Source organism: Aplidium turbinatum, chromosome 8 (genome assembly GCF_918807975.1).
Source record: "Aplidium turbinatum chromosome 8, kaAplTurb1.1, whole genome shotgun sequence".
NCBI classification, from domain to species: domain Eukaryota; kingdom Metazoa; phylum Chordata; class Ascidiacea; order Aplousobranchia; family Polyclinidae; genus Aplidium; species Aplidium turbinatum.
The window spans coordinates 25,093,253-25,110,218 of NC_137479.1; the positions used below are offsets into that span (position 1 = coordinate 25,093,253).

Consider the following 16,966-nt stretch of genomic DNA (forward strand, 5'->3'; position numbering starts at 1 on the left):
AATTTTCTGGGGGAGGCCCCCCAGACCCTCCGCCGCTGGGTGTCCTCTTAAGAGAAAGCGCCAACGGGCTTCGCCCGCCAGTCGTAAAAAAACCCTCTTTCAAAATTCTTAGGTACGCTACTCTCAATGACCCCCCCCCCCCCCACCCTTGAGAAAATCCTGCGTACGCCACTGCACACAAATGACTGTGAAAGGTGTTCAAAGTAGACTAAAGTAGGTAGCGTAGCCTACCTTGTGGTAGGCTTGCATTTCGTCGGCTTACATTTGATGAGTGTGGAGTTCTTAGACTACACTACCTCAGAGATGATTGTGAGTAATATTGCGTTTTTGACAATATATTTGCAAAGGGAACGTTCAAATATTACGTAACGCTTTTTTTCCGAATTTTTGACCCCCCCCCTCCCCCATGTAACGCCAACGTAACGCTTTTTTCAATCCCCCTCCCCTCCCCCATGTAACGCTTTTTCACTACGAAGTCAGCACAAAAAACTACCATTCCGTACGTACTGTTAACTGTAAAGCGTTACGTAACGTTTTGCTTGAACCCCCTCCCCCCCCGATGTGACGCTAACGTAACGCTTTGCATAAACCCCCCTTCCCCCTCGAAGGCGTTACGTAATATTTGAACGTTCCCAAAGGCTAAATTTGGGAAAATTTTGTTTGCCCCCCAAAATGTTTTACTCTCCTACGGCTATGACTTCAGGGCTCTCACTTTCCAGGAAATTCAGTTCTATTTTGAAATTTTAAGGACTTTTAACACTCACCAACGCCATTGGCTGTAATTTTTGTACATTGTGCATGATCGTGTATTTATGATACTAGTGTTTTTTCAAGTCAAATCGAGTACTTTTCCATGACAAGAGAGTGGCAACAGTACTTTGAAGGTTCAGCCAGTAAGTTCAAGTAGGCTATCTGCCAATGGTTTCTTGTGCATCAAAAGTGCTCCGCTGGCCGCATGCGGCCCGCGTTTGGGTTAGACCACCCTGCTCTAAATCACAACATTAGGCTAGAAAGTTCATATCAATAATCAACTAACTTAGGCCTACATTTTTTCTTTTTAGAAGCATAAAACGTCCGATAAGAAACGGTTCACAAGTCACAGCTTCAATTGCACCATAAAACTAGTCTATGGAAAATTACAAATATAGGCCTAATCGTTAGGATCTGCTATACAGTAAATACACTCGAGACTCAATCTTGCACTACCTCCGTCCAAACACTCAATCTGATCATCATTCTGAATCTGACTAAAATTTATTTATAGTTTCTTAACATAACACAACGCCACGTTTGTTTTGTTGAGTCACCCCACGGAAATGCAAATTTTTAAAAACATTAAAAAGGAAGTAACAACATGTTTCAATTCGTATTTTTTAACGATTTTTGCAACCTTTAATTCATCTGGAAAAACAGAGCTATTAAGATGAATACGGTACTTATTAGTTTAGAAAATAATTATTTTGAAAACATGACTAAATTTTTATTGATTTTAAAGTGGCCTGGATTTTTGACTGGCCTTGTAGGCACGTGCCTACTTTGCCTAATGGTTAATCCAGCACTGCTTATCAAGTAACAAAAAAATAACTGCTTATCATATCTACAATGAAAATGAATAACTGATCTAAACACTAAATTGAAAAACGAAATGCAAAATGAAACGGCAGAGCATAGGAGAAAGGCACATCACATGGCGTTTAAATTTAAATATGAAAAGCAGTTATGTTTTTGTTACTTGATAAGGGCTAACGTGTGTATGGCCGAAAACGTTTGTAGCTTATAGTTTATGTTCAATTTTATTGGATTATGTTAAATGCCGTGTGGTTGCTTGGTTGTACTGTATATGTCTGAGCATAGCCGTACGAGCCAGGGGGGCAGGGGGGGCAGCCGCCCCCCTGTTGTTTCAAAACGTCGCGAATCCGGGCAAAATCTTAAAATTATTAGGGCAAAAATTGCTATATAAAAAGCTACAAAGTTGCATGAATTAAGAAAAACTATAAATTAATATATTTTACCTATCAAACTAAGTACAGCCTCTTATTTGCACAAAAATGTGCCGCAAAATTTTCATTTGGCACACCCGTATTGATGTATTGTATTGCATGGTGATCAAACTATAGTACAAAATGCATTTAACCAACTGCATCATGCCAATTTGGGCAGCCACCAAAATATGTCTCTAATACTTTTGTGAAACTGCCCAAATCAAAACACAAAATTTGCTATATAGCTAATTTTATTAATTTTCACAAATGCATCGTGTTGATTTGGGCAGCTAAAAACATGAAATTATTTGATGAAACTGTCTGTTTATGTTCTGTTTATGCAACTGCCCAAATTAGCGTGAGGCAGTTTCCCCAAAATGAACAAATTCATTAATTTTTCCCATTTACATAACTGTATCGTTTAGATTTGGGCAACAAAAATATGAAATTATCTCATCATAGTCTAGGCCTATTTATAAAACTGCCCAAATTGGCATGATGCAGTTGCCTCGGCATCAAAATTTACAAAGTCTTTAATTTTTTTCATAATAGCCTATCCATAAATGCATCATCTTGATTTGGGCAACTACAAAATAGGAATTTATATAAATCTGGTGAATAGCCTACTTTTACAAAACAATTCGGGTGGGAAGGTCACAGTACTTTTTCAACCATAAATGGACATAGCTAAGCAACACCACAACATTTAACAAAAACATGTTATACCTGTTAAAAGTACTGTAATGTTAAGGTATTGCTTAGCTTTGTTTGGTTACTTTCATAAAAGGTTCTGCTACTATTCGGCGAGTTCCCTATTCGGTGAGAGCCTTTTTTGGCGAGTTTCCTATTCGGCGATTTTTTGAAAATCCAACGACGCCTTCTGCAAATCCGATGATTGAATATTATTCAATATTCAGACATTGAATCAATGTAAATACATACTGTTAGGCTAATTGGTTTCTTTGAATCCTACGTCACCGTCTGTATGCAAACTTAGAACATATTAAACTTAGTTATTTTTCTCATCAAATTACCTGGCCTAACCATATTTTTAGAAGTAGTGCTGCCAGACCTTTTTATTTTTGTACTAAAATTCGTATCATCAAAACTACTTTAATTGATTGAACAAAGTTTATTTGAACAGAAGTTGTACGGTATGTCTGTGTTTTATTACATTTAATTACTTTTTTCTGAATCCGCATGGTCACCCTGAGCCGGTTTCCTGCAATGTTTATTTTTCTGAGTCTTTTATGACATCACAACTGAATATTTAAGTGGCCTTGTTTATTATTTGTGATGTGTAAAACAATATTTGTTACTCCTACTTACCATGCTCTTCAAAGATGAATTCAGTTGTTCTATCTTGATTACTTTGGTAAAAAATTCTAGCTAGCTGGTGATCAGTGGCGTAGCCGGGGGGGGGCTGGGTATTGCAAAGAGCGAGTTTTGCCATTACCAAATATTCAAATATCTCAGCCAGGAATTAGCAACAAGGAAACATTGAGAATTGTAGCTTTATTTCCGAAAAATACTGAAGAAAACATGATCTTATCCTTTTGCTATGCCACCGGACAGCACCATTTTACAGGAATATTTATAACCACATTTTTGTTGAAAATACTCTCAGAATGCACCAAATTCAAAGTAATTTTTCAAAATTTTCTGGGGGAGGCCCCCCGGACCCCCCGCTGCTGGGTATCGTAATAAGCAAAACACGCCCTCAACCCCCCCCCCTTTCAAAATTACTGGCTACGCCACTGCTGGTGATCTTGTTATGTTGCTTTTTCACTGTTATCATGCACCGCATACATTATATTTGGGCAATTTCTATAAAAGCGTGCACATTTGGGCAAATTACTTTCTGCCCCCCCAAAATGGTTTGGTCTCGTACGGCTATGTGTCTGAGGTTGAAGAAAGTGACCTCTTTACCAAAATCGAATTGCTGTCTTGCAGCCAAAAAACTGACACGCTTTAGGCCTACAGGTGAAACTCAGCATGCCCTACGGTCAAGCGTTGAACTACGACCACTACCGTACAGGTAGGCCTAGATGAAATACACCCACTACAAACTATAATTTTGATATGTATCAATTTGTTTTCTAAGCAACATTATTAACAAGGCATTAATAACAAACTAAAAGGGAGGCTAAAAGTATAAAGTTTTCAAAGTCCAAAGAGCAGAAAAAAAATCTTTTTTTGTAGACCAGTGTTATTATTGGCTGATATCTGAAAAGTTAACAGCAACCCATCACAAAATTGACAATTGTTGGCTGGTATTTTTAATTGTTGTGCGTCTACAACTTGTTGTGCGTCTAATTGTAAGACTTTAAATTTGGGATGATTACTGGTCGAGGGTGACTATTAATCAAGTCGTATATTATTCGAGACAATGCGATAATGAAGCTGGAGCAGTGGTATGAAAGAGCTTCGGAGCTGGGGCAGTTTTACTTTTATACTAGCTTCAAAGCCCTGATCACAACAATATAAGCATGAAGAGCGGTGTTTTTAGCTAGCAATCACTTTTCGGTGAGTCCATGCTAGCATGCAAAATAAGGATGACATCCGGTACTGACTGCTTTTCCCTCCTAGGAAAACATGAGCATTCCAATAATGACGTCACCCAAACATCAGAGTTCTCTTCTAACATGCGGTAAAAGATCACAACGGAAAGAAAGCGCAGTAAATCTCACTCATTTGCGAGATACGCCAGACAAATACAACAGAGCGAGGTCTAGGTCTAGTCTAGGGCAGGGGTGTGCAACCTTTGTTACAGGAGGGCCAGATATAAATATCTGGGTGAAACCGCGGGCCGCACGTTTATTTAACATATGATTTCTAGTAGTTGCAGGCACAAAAGAGTAATTTTTCTTGTTATTCATGTTATTCTTATATTAGGGGTTATCTCCTTCCAGAAATAATAAGTTAGGACGCATAAATTTCTGAAGAAAACTGCTATTCAAATTTATTGTCACACTGTCTTTAAACGAGCTCAGTGAGAAGTTTGCAGCTGGCTTCTTTTCCTGACGGCTTTTTCCAAATTTACTTTAATGGAAGTGATCGCAATTCGAAGTCCATTTTCCAAGTGTTGGTCTGTCAGAACCGATCAATAGGGAGATTTCATGACGCCCGTTTTAGAAAAAAATATTCGCACAAATACGTTGAGCCAAAAAGTGCCATTTTTGAAGCCATGGATTTTTGAAATGTGGAAAGTCATTTTAGTTGAAATGTTTTCGGTAAAAATTGCCAAGATTCATTTTTAAATACTTTGCTTTCAAATCCGTTTTCTCTTGAAGATCAATCAGTTCAAGTTGGATATTAGCTGATGCTTTGTCAATGTCCGTGTTGAATGGCGAAGAGAATATATCAAACAAATGTTCATGAGATTTGAAGTCCTTGAAACGAGCCAAAAATTCATACAACAATTTTTCAAATTTAGTTTTCTTCTCCGGATGCATTCCATAGTCTCTCAAAGTTGGAAAGTGGAAAAGATGTCCTGTGTGTAGCCTATGTGAGCTTTCCAAAGTCGTACTTTGTTCATAATGCCTTTTATGTGACCATACATTTTTAGAAATAATTGATTAAACTACCATTCAACGTTTTATAGGCAGAGAAAACTTTTTCTCGAACCGTAGAAAATTTCATGATCAGATCACCGCTTCAATGCGTGATGGAATGCTACAGATAAATCTGCATCTGGCATTACAGAGTGCAAAAAACAGTGTTGCAGAACGCGTTTTCGAATATTAAATTCTCACCAGTGCAACTACGTTTATGAACGTAATAACAACGGTTAACTTTAAACTCAATACAATACATTACAAACATTATAAGGACATATTCTCAGTGTTCAACTGAATATTAATAAATCCAGAGACATCAGAATAGAAAATTAAATACAATGGATTGGCGGTGGCCGGTGGGAGACTTCTAAAATGGTTAACAGAAGGTGCGAAATCTACAATATTCCACTCCACAATGAATTGTTCAAACGTACCAGACTAAACTAAATTACCGTATAAACATGTTTCGCGGGCCGCACACAAGTCAAAATTGGCACATCTTCGCGGGCCACATAATTTTTCTTCGCGGGCCACATTTGGACCGCGGGCCGCACGTTGCACACCCCTGGTCTAGGGTATAATATCAAATCCTCGCACATATATAGTGTAGTAGTGTTCATTCAACCTTTCTTGTGCCACGGAACACGTTTTTGCATTGACAAACTCTTGTACAACACAAAAAAATTGAATTGTATCGATGTATAAAATAAACTCAATCAGAATTCATTGATTTTTTGTTCGTTTGGTTTTGATTGTACACATGGACAATGGACATGCTTTGCTGTGGCAGGCGCAAGCCATATCCAGCTAACACGTGGTAGGCTACCGGTAATTAGCCTAAGGTTATACAGAATTATTGCACTTTATACAACGAGCATAGTGGTTTCCTTTGTGTTATTATTTAACAGAAGCTCGCCGTGACGACAATGGTGTATCACGTGAGAGTCAAAACGATTTGACTTATTGCGTAAATGGTCTTCCGCGGCACGCCGGCTGAAATCGCTGCTGCAGAATGGAAATAAGACACCATACACTAGCAGCAATATCACACCACACTGGTACGGTAATGTTGATAGGACATTGAGCATTAATAACTTTTTTTCTCGCCATAAAACAACTTCAAAACGGGGATCTACGAAACCACTTCTTTGGAATCAAAGGAGGATGTCCACGGAAACCATATGGGAAAGTTTGCAAGCTCAGGGCAAAACATTTTTAAATGCTCTTATTAAATGAAAGAAAAACATATTCTCAAGCCATTAAAAGCCATAATAATAAAAAACAGGCGAGCCCCATAAAGACTCTGGAAAGTGTCTGCTCGTCTTCATACTGCTGTGTGTTAGGAGGGGGAGGGCGGGGTCGGCCGTCATGGGCGTTGAACATGGTTCCAAAAAATCCAAAAGGAAACGCCCCGATACCAAAAGACATCTGAAATCCGTCACCAAAGTTCATATTGTTCCACCCTCCCTAGGCGTGGAACAATAAAATGTCAAACTAAACTATAGACAACGCTGATGGCTCAATTATCTATAACAGCTTATATCAATTTGAAACTTCAGTACAGTTCACGATAAATCGAAAACAGTTGAAAATGATTTAACTGTCGTAATCTCACTTCAATCACCCAAAAAGCACCAAACCATAAAAGTAACAATAGTGAGTTTGTTCACAAATGCATGTGGAAGATTCTAGATTGGTCGTCAAATGCCAGCTAAGAATTTTCATGGTTGATTTGCGTCCGACTGATCGTTGAAAAACTACTCGAAGATTCACAAACCTTCTCACAATTGTTAAATGCGAAAGCGCTCTTTCGCTAACATCACAACATGTGTTACCCAAAGCACCTCTCACTTCTTAGTAACCCAGGTACATAATATCGTACATTGATAAACTAAAACTTACGTTGTTTGCCGGTTCAGGTCGCTGAGCTTGTGGTCGGGGTGGCAGTTTATCACGCGGATCAGTGTTATTTGAACTTCCTCTTCCATAAAGAGGCACCACTTTATCTTTTCCAATCCCGGCCTTGCATACAGGACACAACTGACGGTTTGGTCGGGTTTCTAACCATTGGTGCAAGCATGGCCAGCTAAAAAGCAACGAAATATGCTGTAGACTAATGTGATGTATTTACTATCTATAGTAAATATAGGGTATTATAAGCTCAGCTGCAAACACATAGATCAATAATACATTGCAAAACAAGCAGACATGCTATCAGCACATCTCCAGACCACTCAAAATACTCGTACCAGTACCACATGAAGAGACTCTAATGGTTGCTGCACACACACTTTGGCTCAATCTATCTAGGCATCAAAAAAGGGAGATTTTAACAATGCAAAATATTCAATTCTAATTCAACATGAAACTTCAAAAATATTTTTAAAACTATTGCCAAGAAAAAATAGTCTTACCAAAACAAGTGGCCACAGTAACTGATAACAGCGTCCTTAGCTGTGTCTAAGCATATGTTGCATTCAAACTGACTTGCTTGTGGTTGATCACTACTTGATGTGCTTGGCCCATCACTCATATTTGCAAATATTTTAACTTATCTAAACATTTTATGCAAAAGTCATAAACAATAAGGATGATGAAAATATATTGCTAACTACTTTTGAAGCACCAGTTTCACATTACGTGCTGAAGTGTAAAAATTTGTAAAACAAATTACAAATAGAGCAGAATTCAAAATTATACGACAATTAAAGGATTTCTAAAATGACTACCTTCTGTATTACAGCTCACTGTTGATCAAAATCACAACAAAAAACAAATTATAGAACCATCTTCATGAATATAATTATAAACACACAAAATCTTGAAAAAAATTGCAAAATTGCTCAGTGCTTTACGTTGTGAGACGGACGATGCTACAACAGTATAGTGAAATCGTTTTCTTATTATTAAAAATAAAGCTGATAAATTGTTGCTGCGTTAACAAACAAGGCATTTTATACAGTTTTAGACTGGCAACCGCTTCAGATAAACAGTTTGCTGGGTTAAGTTTGCAGTAAAAGGTTTTATTAGACATTCCCAAAATAGCTACCTTTGTAATTACTCGCTAACCGATCTATCCTGAGCATACTATGAAACGAAATATCTCACATTCTATGAGTGTCTGGCGAAAAAATGTTTCGTTTATATTCCATGGTTGCTTGTGTTAATGCTGTTTTTGTATGAAAGTGTTATGTAAAAGCATGACCAATTCTGACCTACACAAAAAGACTTGCTTGAAGCTGCTTAAAGATTTGAATCTCCAGCCATTCCATTCACTAAATGTTCAATGTAAATCTTCAACCACTATTTGACAATAAAAATGTTGATAAACATTCATACGTCAGAGAATAACAGTGCATCATATAAGAAATGCTTTTCTTTGAATAGAAGTGTAAACCACCAATTATAAACGTATATAACTCACTTTCACAGACAAAATATGAAAACAAATAAAAAGAAACTGTTTTTCTAAAAACACAGATACATCATTAATACAAAAATATGAGTGAAGAAAAATATGAAAATGCTACTAATAATCTACTATGTATGTAAGAAGTCGTCTACAAAATAGTACCTGGTGACACATTTCTTGTCAAGCAATAACTAAGTTTGGAAACAAATAAACGCAATGCTAAAAATGACAACCACAACTGTAACACATATATCTATATCCAAACCCAGTGACACAAATGTACTTCCATTATACAGATATTCTTAACAGACTTTACATATATTTCAATTACCGTGGGCGACATTTTAGCATATGGTACATAAAAAAGGAATCCTTTCCAAAAAAATTTGACATCTTTAATAGCATTTTGCTTTAACATTACATATACGGTACTGGGAACTATTTTGTATTACCACTAGACTGAAAAAAAGCGATTTCACAGTAAAACCACCATTATCACAACTTCAGTGAAATAATATAAAAATGCTAAAATCAAACAGGCCTATAATACATACATTCTACATCAATAACTTCATGACATCAAGTTATGAAGACGAATCACCATTGTCACTACTCACGTCAGCGAGCATAAAGTTTTCAATTTCTTGAGACTCATGTTGTGTTGCATTATCTTCTTGCCATGACATGGAGGTTCCAACAAGACTAATTGGATCATGGTCAGGAGTAGACAAGCCAGAACCAAGTCCAGGATCATTGACAATACCCAATTCATCTTCATCTGAAGACCACTCATCAATGAGTCTTGAAATACGACCATCACTAGTTAAGTTTCCAGTTTGCGACGCTAACTCCCATTCCAATTGGTTGATTGCTTGAGTATCTTCATTTTCTCGTTCAACTTTCTCTTCCATTTGCGCTTGCAATAGTAAACTGTTGTCAATTCTAGTATCTTGGGCTCTTGTAATATCAACACTGTCCGAGATTGACCACAATGATGTTCCTTGGCTACACAACATGATGTTGGCATGTGATTGATCAAGGTTGCTGAAAAGGTTTTCTTGTTCAGCAGCTATCTCTGATTTGAATGTAGAGAGATCATTTTGATAGACAGCATCAGGATTTAAAGGTATATCACCAATAGCATGTACTAAACCAGACAGACGATTTGATGAATCAACATTTTTGTCATGAAATGATAAGGCCTTTGCAATTTCAGAAGTAAAAACATCATTGGCATTTGTTGAAAATTTTGGAGAATTAGTCCTGTCAGATAAAGGTGACAACTGTTTATCTGTGAATTTCATCTTGTTTGCATCAGCAGTGGGGAATCGTTGCTTTGAATGGTTACTTGGCAAGACTTGCTCAGTGTTAAAATCAATGCTGTTACTTTCAGTGTTTACATCTTGATGAATAACATAGTGCTGTTGCTCTTCTTTAACTTGCTGTGCATAAGGGCCATCACCATTAGGTTTGTTGTAAGATAAGTTCTCATCTTCATCATCAACTTCTTGGACATAACACATAGTTTCGCTTTGCACATGTTCAATTTCACTTACATCAAATCCTTCCGCACTATTATCTACGACCTCTGTTATTCTGCAAGTTCCCTCAGAACCAAATGCGGACGAAGAACTTCTGCTAAAATCTGGTGGATATGGGGTAAAGAGATCTCGGAATCTGACACGATCTTCCAACTCTTTTGTGGTCAAATCGGAATCAAATTCCACAGAAGTGTCATTTAATTCTTTTGCAGTGGTAGTACTAGGCAGTGGTGGAACCGATGTTTCTCTATGTTTCTTGACTAGCAGCTTTTCCATGTAAGTGAGTGTTGAAGTTTCAGAAAAAGTGATGTCAACAGCAACAGGATCAGACTGAACATCATGGACAACCATTTCGACAGACCTCTGCTGCTGCACAGGTGGAGACTCAACTTTTCCTTTTCTCCATTCCATCAAAGCTTTCTGAAATGCCTTTGCATTTTCTTCCTCATTGAAACTGCCATTTAGCAATTTTCCTCCAGTGTTTGATTTCTCAGATAATTCTTCTTTAGCAACCTTCCTATGAGAAGAGGATGGAGGTGTGGGCTCTACCTTCAATTTTTGGGGTGAGATGTTTGCAACATATGGAAAATAAACTTCAACTCCCCATCCAGCTTTAGGTTGCATTATTTTATTTTCAATTGCCAAAAGAAGCCTTTTACGACCATACTGCATATAATAAAGCCCAATTGCCGAAGGATTGATGCCGTGCAAGCTTGATAATGGCATATTTCCATCCTTATCACTTTGCAACTCCAAAACTTCATCACTGTCTCTGTCTGTTGCAACAGACACCCAACATTCACGGTTAACACTTTCAGTATTACTTGGACTTGGTGATAGCCTCTTTTTAGGAGGAGTAGGTTTTTTTAACTTCTCAATTAACTCCTTTGAATGGGACTTACGTTTTGGAATGTCCAAAGGTTCATCGGTTAAGATTTTTACTTTGGTTTTAGGGAGTTTTTGTGCAGGTTTACTTGAAGATTTAACACTTCGACCTAAAATATTTCTTGCATGTGAATCTAATTTCCCATCATGAGCAGACTTCCAAATATAACTCTGTTTTCCACGCTCTTCTTTTTCTTTTTCCATGACCAATTTCAATTGATTTAACCTCCACTCCATTTGCTTGTTGTCTATTTCCAATTTCTTATTTTCCCGACGTCGAGCAGAGTTTTCTTTACTTTTAGAAAGCTTTGGCGACTCACGTCTTTGTTCAGCAATAGCAGCATCAAAATTTACATGATGACTCATTTTTAAACAAGTTAAAATTAAATATTCTGGCAAAAAATTGTACACAATCATGATTATTTAAAATGAAAAAATCTTATGATTATTCAAACAATAAAAAAAGAAAAGATTAATCCAGACTGGTTGCTACGGTTTAGATTCCAGTCCTTGAAGTGCATTGTTCAAATGCACACTGAAAGAGTTGACTAGTTGAACCACCTTTTCATCTTGTCTGTATGGTGTTGTTGCCTGCTTTATATTCAGTTCACTTGGTTCAGCTGAATGGAGAGCCACCATTGACATGCATTGCTTAAGCACACACCCTGAGAGTTGAACTACGATTGCTTAATCTTACTATTTCTTCATTTACAATTGGTGTCTTAACCGAATGAGTTATTGTAAAATTGTATTTGCTGTGTGTTATTGTAAAACATGAAAAAATTTATGGCCACGGTCACAACTCAAGTTTTCTAGAGGCTACACCAATGTTTTTTTAAATGGGGGGGGTCTTGAACAGCTTTTTATGAGAGGCAATATTTAATCTTTACAAATATACTTAATCTTTTTGCAGTGATTTCAATGTTCAAGATTTTTTTTTTTACTACATCATTGGTAGGGTTATATGCAGAGTTGCAGACGTAGCTTTTGTTGCCCTTGTTCTGGTTTGGTTATACGTGAAAACAAAAAGAATAAAAATCTTGTAAATGTCAATACTCATTGCATCCAAAATTTTGCCTCCAGTAAAACAATGAAGGGTATATATACTGAACTTAATTTGCAAGGTAATCAAGTAAATCAACTTTACTAAAGCAGAGGGCTATATGAAAAGCTGGACCTATTTGGAGTTACCTTTTCCACCTGAGCATAGAGATGCAATATGAATGTAAATAATGCATAATCAGGAAAAATTCTCACACAAATGATTGACGGTCATCCAAAAAAAAACTAATGAGAAGTTTTCTTTCCAAAGTCCAAATTATGCATCTGGAACAGTTGAAAGAACTGAATCTCAAGATTCTCTTCCTATTCACACATGTCTTTGCTCCTTTTTCTATGATCACAAATACACATGGTCGGTTTTTGTTGATTTAAGTAAAGCTTTCGATACAGTTGATCATGGCATACTTTTAAAAAAACTTCACCATTATGGCTTTCGTGGCAAGTTTTTAAACGTTTTAACATCTTATCTAACAAATAGAATGCAAAGTACAAAAATTAACGGTAAGAATTCTAATTTCAATGTTGTTAAATGTGGTGTCCCACAGGGGTCAATCCTTGGTCCCTTGCTTTTTCTTCTTTATGTGAATGATTTTCCAAATGCATCTTCTTTTTCAACTACACTTTTTGCTGATGACTCAAACTTTCATATGTCAGATAACTAATAATATGTCAGATAACTAATAACAAATAGAATGCAAAGTACAAAAATTAACGGTAAGAATTCTAATTTCAATGTTGTTAAATGTGGTGTCCCACAGGGGTCAATCCTTGGTTCCTTGCTTTTTCTTCTTTATGTGAATGATTTTCCAAATGCATCTTCTTTTTCAACTACACTTTTTGCTGATGACTCAAACTTTCATATGTCAGATAAATGCCTGTCATCTCTCCAAAAAAATGTCAATAGAGAAATAGGAAAAATTGATGTGTGGATGAAATCCAATAAACTTTCATTAAATTATAGTAAAACTACTTATATGATCCTCTGCAACAAAACAAGTGCAGCAGAAAATTTTAGTCTGTCCATCAGTGGCCGATCCATCGAAAGGAAGAAATGTATAAACTATCTAGGTGTAACTTTGGATGAGCGATTGACATGGGATAGTCATATTATCAGAGGTGGGCACCCGCTACTTTTAAAGGAGTGCGCTACCCGCTACCACTACTTGGACCAAAATAGCGCACGCTACCGCTACCAATTTACAAAAGTAGCGTGCTACCCGCTACCGCTACTCGGACCAAATTAGCGCACGCTACCGCTACTTCTTCCGCTACTTTTATCTAAAATGACATTAGGAAACACTCTTCAAGTCCCTAGTGAGTAGTGACGCATATATTACCTTGAAAACGAATGTTCTCATTCGTTTACTTACACTGTCATTAATTTTAACGTCGTTATAGAAAACACAGAAAAATTTTTGTTACGCATCTTTCAAAAACACGAGCATTTCAAAATAAAAGTGACTATAAGTCCTGCCCGCTTAAGCACATCTTTTTCAACAGAGAAAAGTCTCTCCACCGCAGCACTGGAAGGAATGGGGGTGTTGTATTTAATGAACAGATGTTTTAACTTGGTATTCGAAAAGCTCAAGGACTTGTTCCTGTCTGAAAAAAAGGCGTCCACAATTGCTGTTTCCTTCTGCACCGACGTTTCATGGGATGGCGCCAACACACCAAAAAATTTATCCTCGGAGTCGTGACTGGTGTTGGTGTCACTCTTCTCGGTATCAACCTGGCTTGATGTCTCCCGCAGCAGTCGAATAATTACATCTGTCTTGACTTTTTCTCGCAGTGCGCCAGCATCATCCATGGAAACGTAGTTCAAACTAGGGTTTGAAAGTAGCGGGTAGCGAGAGTGCGACTGAGAAAAAGTAGCGCCTCTCCTGCTATCGCTCCTTTGGAAAAAAAATAGCGCCGCTATTGCAGCCGCTACTCCAACTGAAAAGTAGCGCCGCTAGTAGTGCCGCTACAAAAGTAGCGCGCTACTGCCCACCTCTGCATATTATTAATCTTAGAAAGCAGCTTGCAAAGGTCTGCGGCATAGCATTTAAGCTGAGATACATTGCCCCTTTAACAATATTACAAACTTTATATTATGCTTTGTTTCAATCCAAGATCCAATACTCGATTATAAATTGGGGAAGAGCAAACTCTACATTGCTTGCTCCACTACAAGTGTTACAAAACAAGTTCATTCGATCCTGCTTATTTTTGCCGAGGTCAACAAATCCAACTGTTCTTTATCACCAATTTAATGTGCTCAGAATTGCCGATATTATTAAATTAGAGACTGCAAAATTTATGTACAAATATGTGCACAAAATGCTGCCCCAGGCCTTTGCTGGCTGCTTTATTTTTGTAAACGAAATTCACCATCATAAAACCCGTCAGAACCAAAAGAATGATTTATATTTGCCTTCTACAACGTCAAACTCTGGTAAGAAGATGCTATGTTTTAATGGGGTGAAACTATGGAATCAAGTACCAAAAGAAATAAAAAGAAAAGTCTTATATATGATATAATGTTTTTAAATTTAAATACAAATGTTTATTAAAGAATTTGTACAATGATCACTCCTGAAACGTATCATCCGCTTATTTCTCTACACAGTTTTTTTTTATGTTGCCCTGTGTTATTCCATTGTTAATGATTATGTAAAGTACTGGTATTGTTCTATATAGCCTATTATATATATATATATATGTGTTAATGTTCTTAATTTTGTATCTTTTGTTTAAATGTTTGAGTGGTAGCTGACTTTGGTGACCTTTTGGTCTTTCGCTGCCATCCTTGTTGTGCGAATTATTTGTGTTTATTGTGTTTTTTCTTTTTGTGTCTTTCTTTTTCGCCAACAAAACAAAAAATAAACTGAACTTTCTACTGCAGTTGCTGTCATGACCAAAGCAGGTTGAGAACTGAAGATAAGCAAAGTTGCCAAATTTCTGGCGTTCAACCTTACTAGTAAGTTAAAAGTTTAGTTGCTTAGAATCAATTTCAAGTACCTTGCTAATATGGACCATAATCAACAAAAACAAAATTACTTTTGGTATCACAGTTGTTCAAAACTGGATGGTGGTGCACAGAACATATAATCAATGTTGTTAAAGGAAGGCGCTGAAGAAAAAGGTTAAGAACCACTGCCTGGGATGAACTGAAAGACCACATATTGCCAAAAGTTGTAACAGACATTCCAGTGACTCAATGTTAAACAGGCAACATGAACTTTCCATTTGAAGCATGATTTGACTCACCAACTTTTCTTCAAGACATCTGGCAAATCCAACATTTTGGAATTTGAACAAAGGTAACTTTACAAGTATATATATTTACATAAACAGCGTAAAACTGGCCCTTTTTTACAATAATAATATGTACATGCTCTTTTTTGTGCCCATTGAAATAACATACAGTACACTGCGATATAACAAAGGACAGGAAGGAGCGAAGTGACAAATACTGTCTCAGTAGTCTTCAAGTCAGCTGCCCCCCTTCTTTTCTCCTTTGTTTTGGCTATACTAAAGGTCTATCATTGCAAGGATTTTTGGTTTTTTGCGTTTTCAGTGAACGTTTCTATAAAATCCAACAAACGTCCCTACAAAGTATTTTCCACGAAACAAATTCTAACTCTGAAATTCTCGTCACACTTGCGTTGGTACTGGGAACACTAGTGAAAATAGATTACACTGTTGCCAGATGTAATTAACCTTTCATGCTAAACAGCCACGAACAATTTGAGAAAAGTTTAGCAATCCACCTTGTTTTTATTTCTGACCATCATGGCAAAAACAGTAGGTTACATGCAAAATATAGCAGAGGTCCAGAAAAAAGTGAAAGCAGTAAAACACAAAAGCTATAAGATGTTTAAAAACGAAACAGGATAATCAATTAAAAGTGAGGCACAATCATTAGTTTAAAAGCTTTCAAATTTGTGCAAAAGAAAAGTGATCAAAAACAAAATTTTATGGAGAAGGCACGTATTTTGTGAAATTCAATTCAAAGTAAAGCGAAATCAAACAAATCAATCTCCCCACAAACGGTAAATTCAATTTTTTTAAATTTAGAAACAAATGTTAAAATTTGGAAAAACTGAAGAACTGGTAGCCTACGGTAGCCTAACCTATGCTGTTTTTTTATTTTATTGTTTATCTGAGCGTTTAAACAACTCAGGAGTACCATAAGTAGCCCCTGTGGGCTCTTTTTCACCCGTCACAAATTATTTCACCCGTCACAAATTATCTAAATATGCTAAACAGCAATGGTAGGCTACTTGCCCTATATAATTACTCAGCCTACAAGAGTTAGGCTACTGACAAATCGTCAACACTTATTGATCACATTTTATCGAACGATGTTTCTCTAAAACCCAACAAAGCAACTGGCTACGATGACATTTCAGCATATTTCATGCATATCGCCTCCGTGATTATTGCCCTTCTCAAATCTTATTAACTATTCCTTTCAGTTCGGTATTTTCCCAGATACATTTAAACTTGCTAAAGTTGTACCCGTCTTCAAATCTGGAGACA

General features: G+C 36.9%; 2 protein-coding genes across 3 annotated transcripts; both read right to left on the reverse strand.

The window, feature by feature from the left end:
- Positions 1-3,964: 3,964 nt before the first annotated feature.
- Positions 3,965-8,093, reverse strand: LOC145775355 (E3 ubiquitin-protein ligase RNF185-like). Of its 2 annotated transcripts, none has more exons than XM_082586643.1 (3): positions 7,957-8,093; positions 7,445-7,628; positions 3,965-6,970 (listed from the first exon to the last, which is right to left on the reverse strand). In XM_082586643.1, the coding sequence occupies exons 1-3, from the start codon at positions 8,073-8,075 to the stop codon at positions 6,794-6,796; spliced, it is 480 nt and encodes a 159-aa protein (XP_082442769.1). In that variant the 5' UTR covers positions 8,076-8,093; the 3' UTR covers positions 3,965-6,793. The 2 variants fall into 2 exon arrangements, with proteins under 2 accessions (XP_082442769.1, XP_082442768.1); XM_082586642.1 differs by having other exon boundaries at positions 3,965-7,009.
- A 6-nt stretch (positions 8,094-8,099) lies between these two features.
- On the reverse strand, positions 8,100-11,762 carry LOC145775354 (uncharacterized). Its single transcript, XM_082586641.1, has one exon. The coding sequence runs from the start codon at positions 11,744-11,746 to the stop codon at positions 9,539-9,541; it is 2,208 nt and encodes a 735-aa protein (XP_082442767.1). The 5' UTR covers positions 11,747-11,762; the 3' UTR covers positions 8,100-9,538.
- Between the last annotated feature and the right edge of the window lie 5,204 nt (positions 11,763-16,966).

Coding starts and splice junctions, on each gene's coding strand:
- LOC145775355 (XM_082586642.1), bottom strand. CDS start 8,075: ATGAGTGATGGGCCAAGCACATCAAGTAGTGATCAACCACAAGCAAGT. Junction 7,629..7,956: donor TACTGTGGCCACTTGTTTTG/GTAAGACTATTT, acceptor GTTGCTTTTTAG/CTGGCCATGCTTGCACCAAT. Junction 7,010..7,444: donor GACCTGAACCGGCAAACAAC/GTAAGTTTTAGT, acceptor TTCCACGCCTAG/GGAGGGTGGAACAATATGAA.
- LOC145775354 (XM_082586641.1), bottom strand. CDS start 11,746: ATGAGTCATCATGTAAATTTTGATGCTGCTATTGCTGAACAAAGACGT.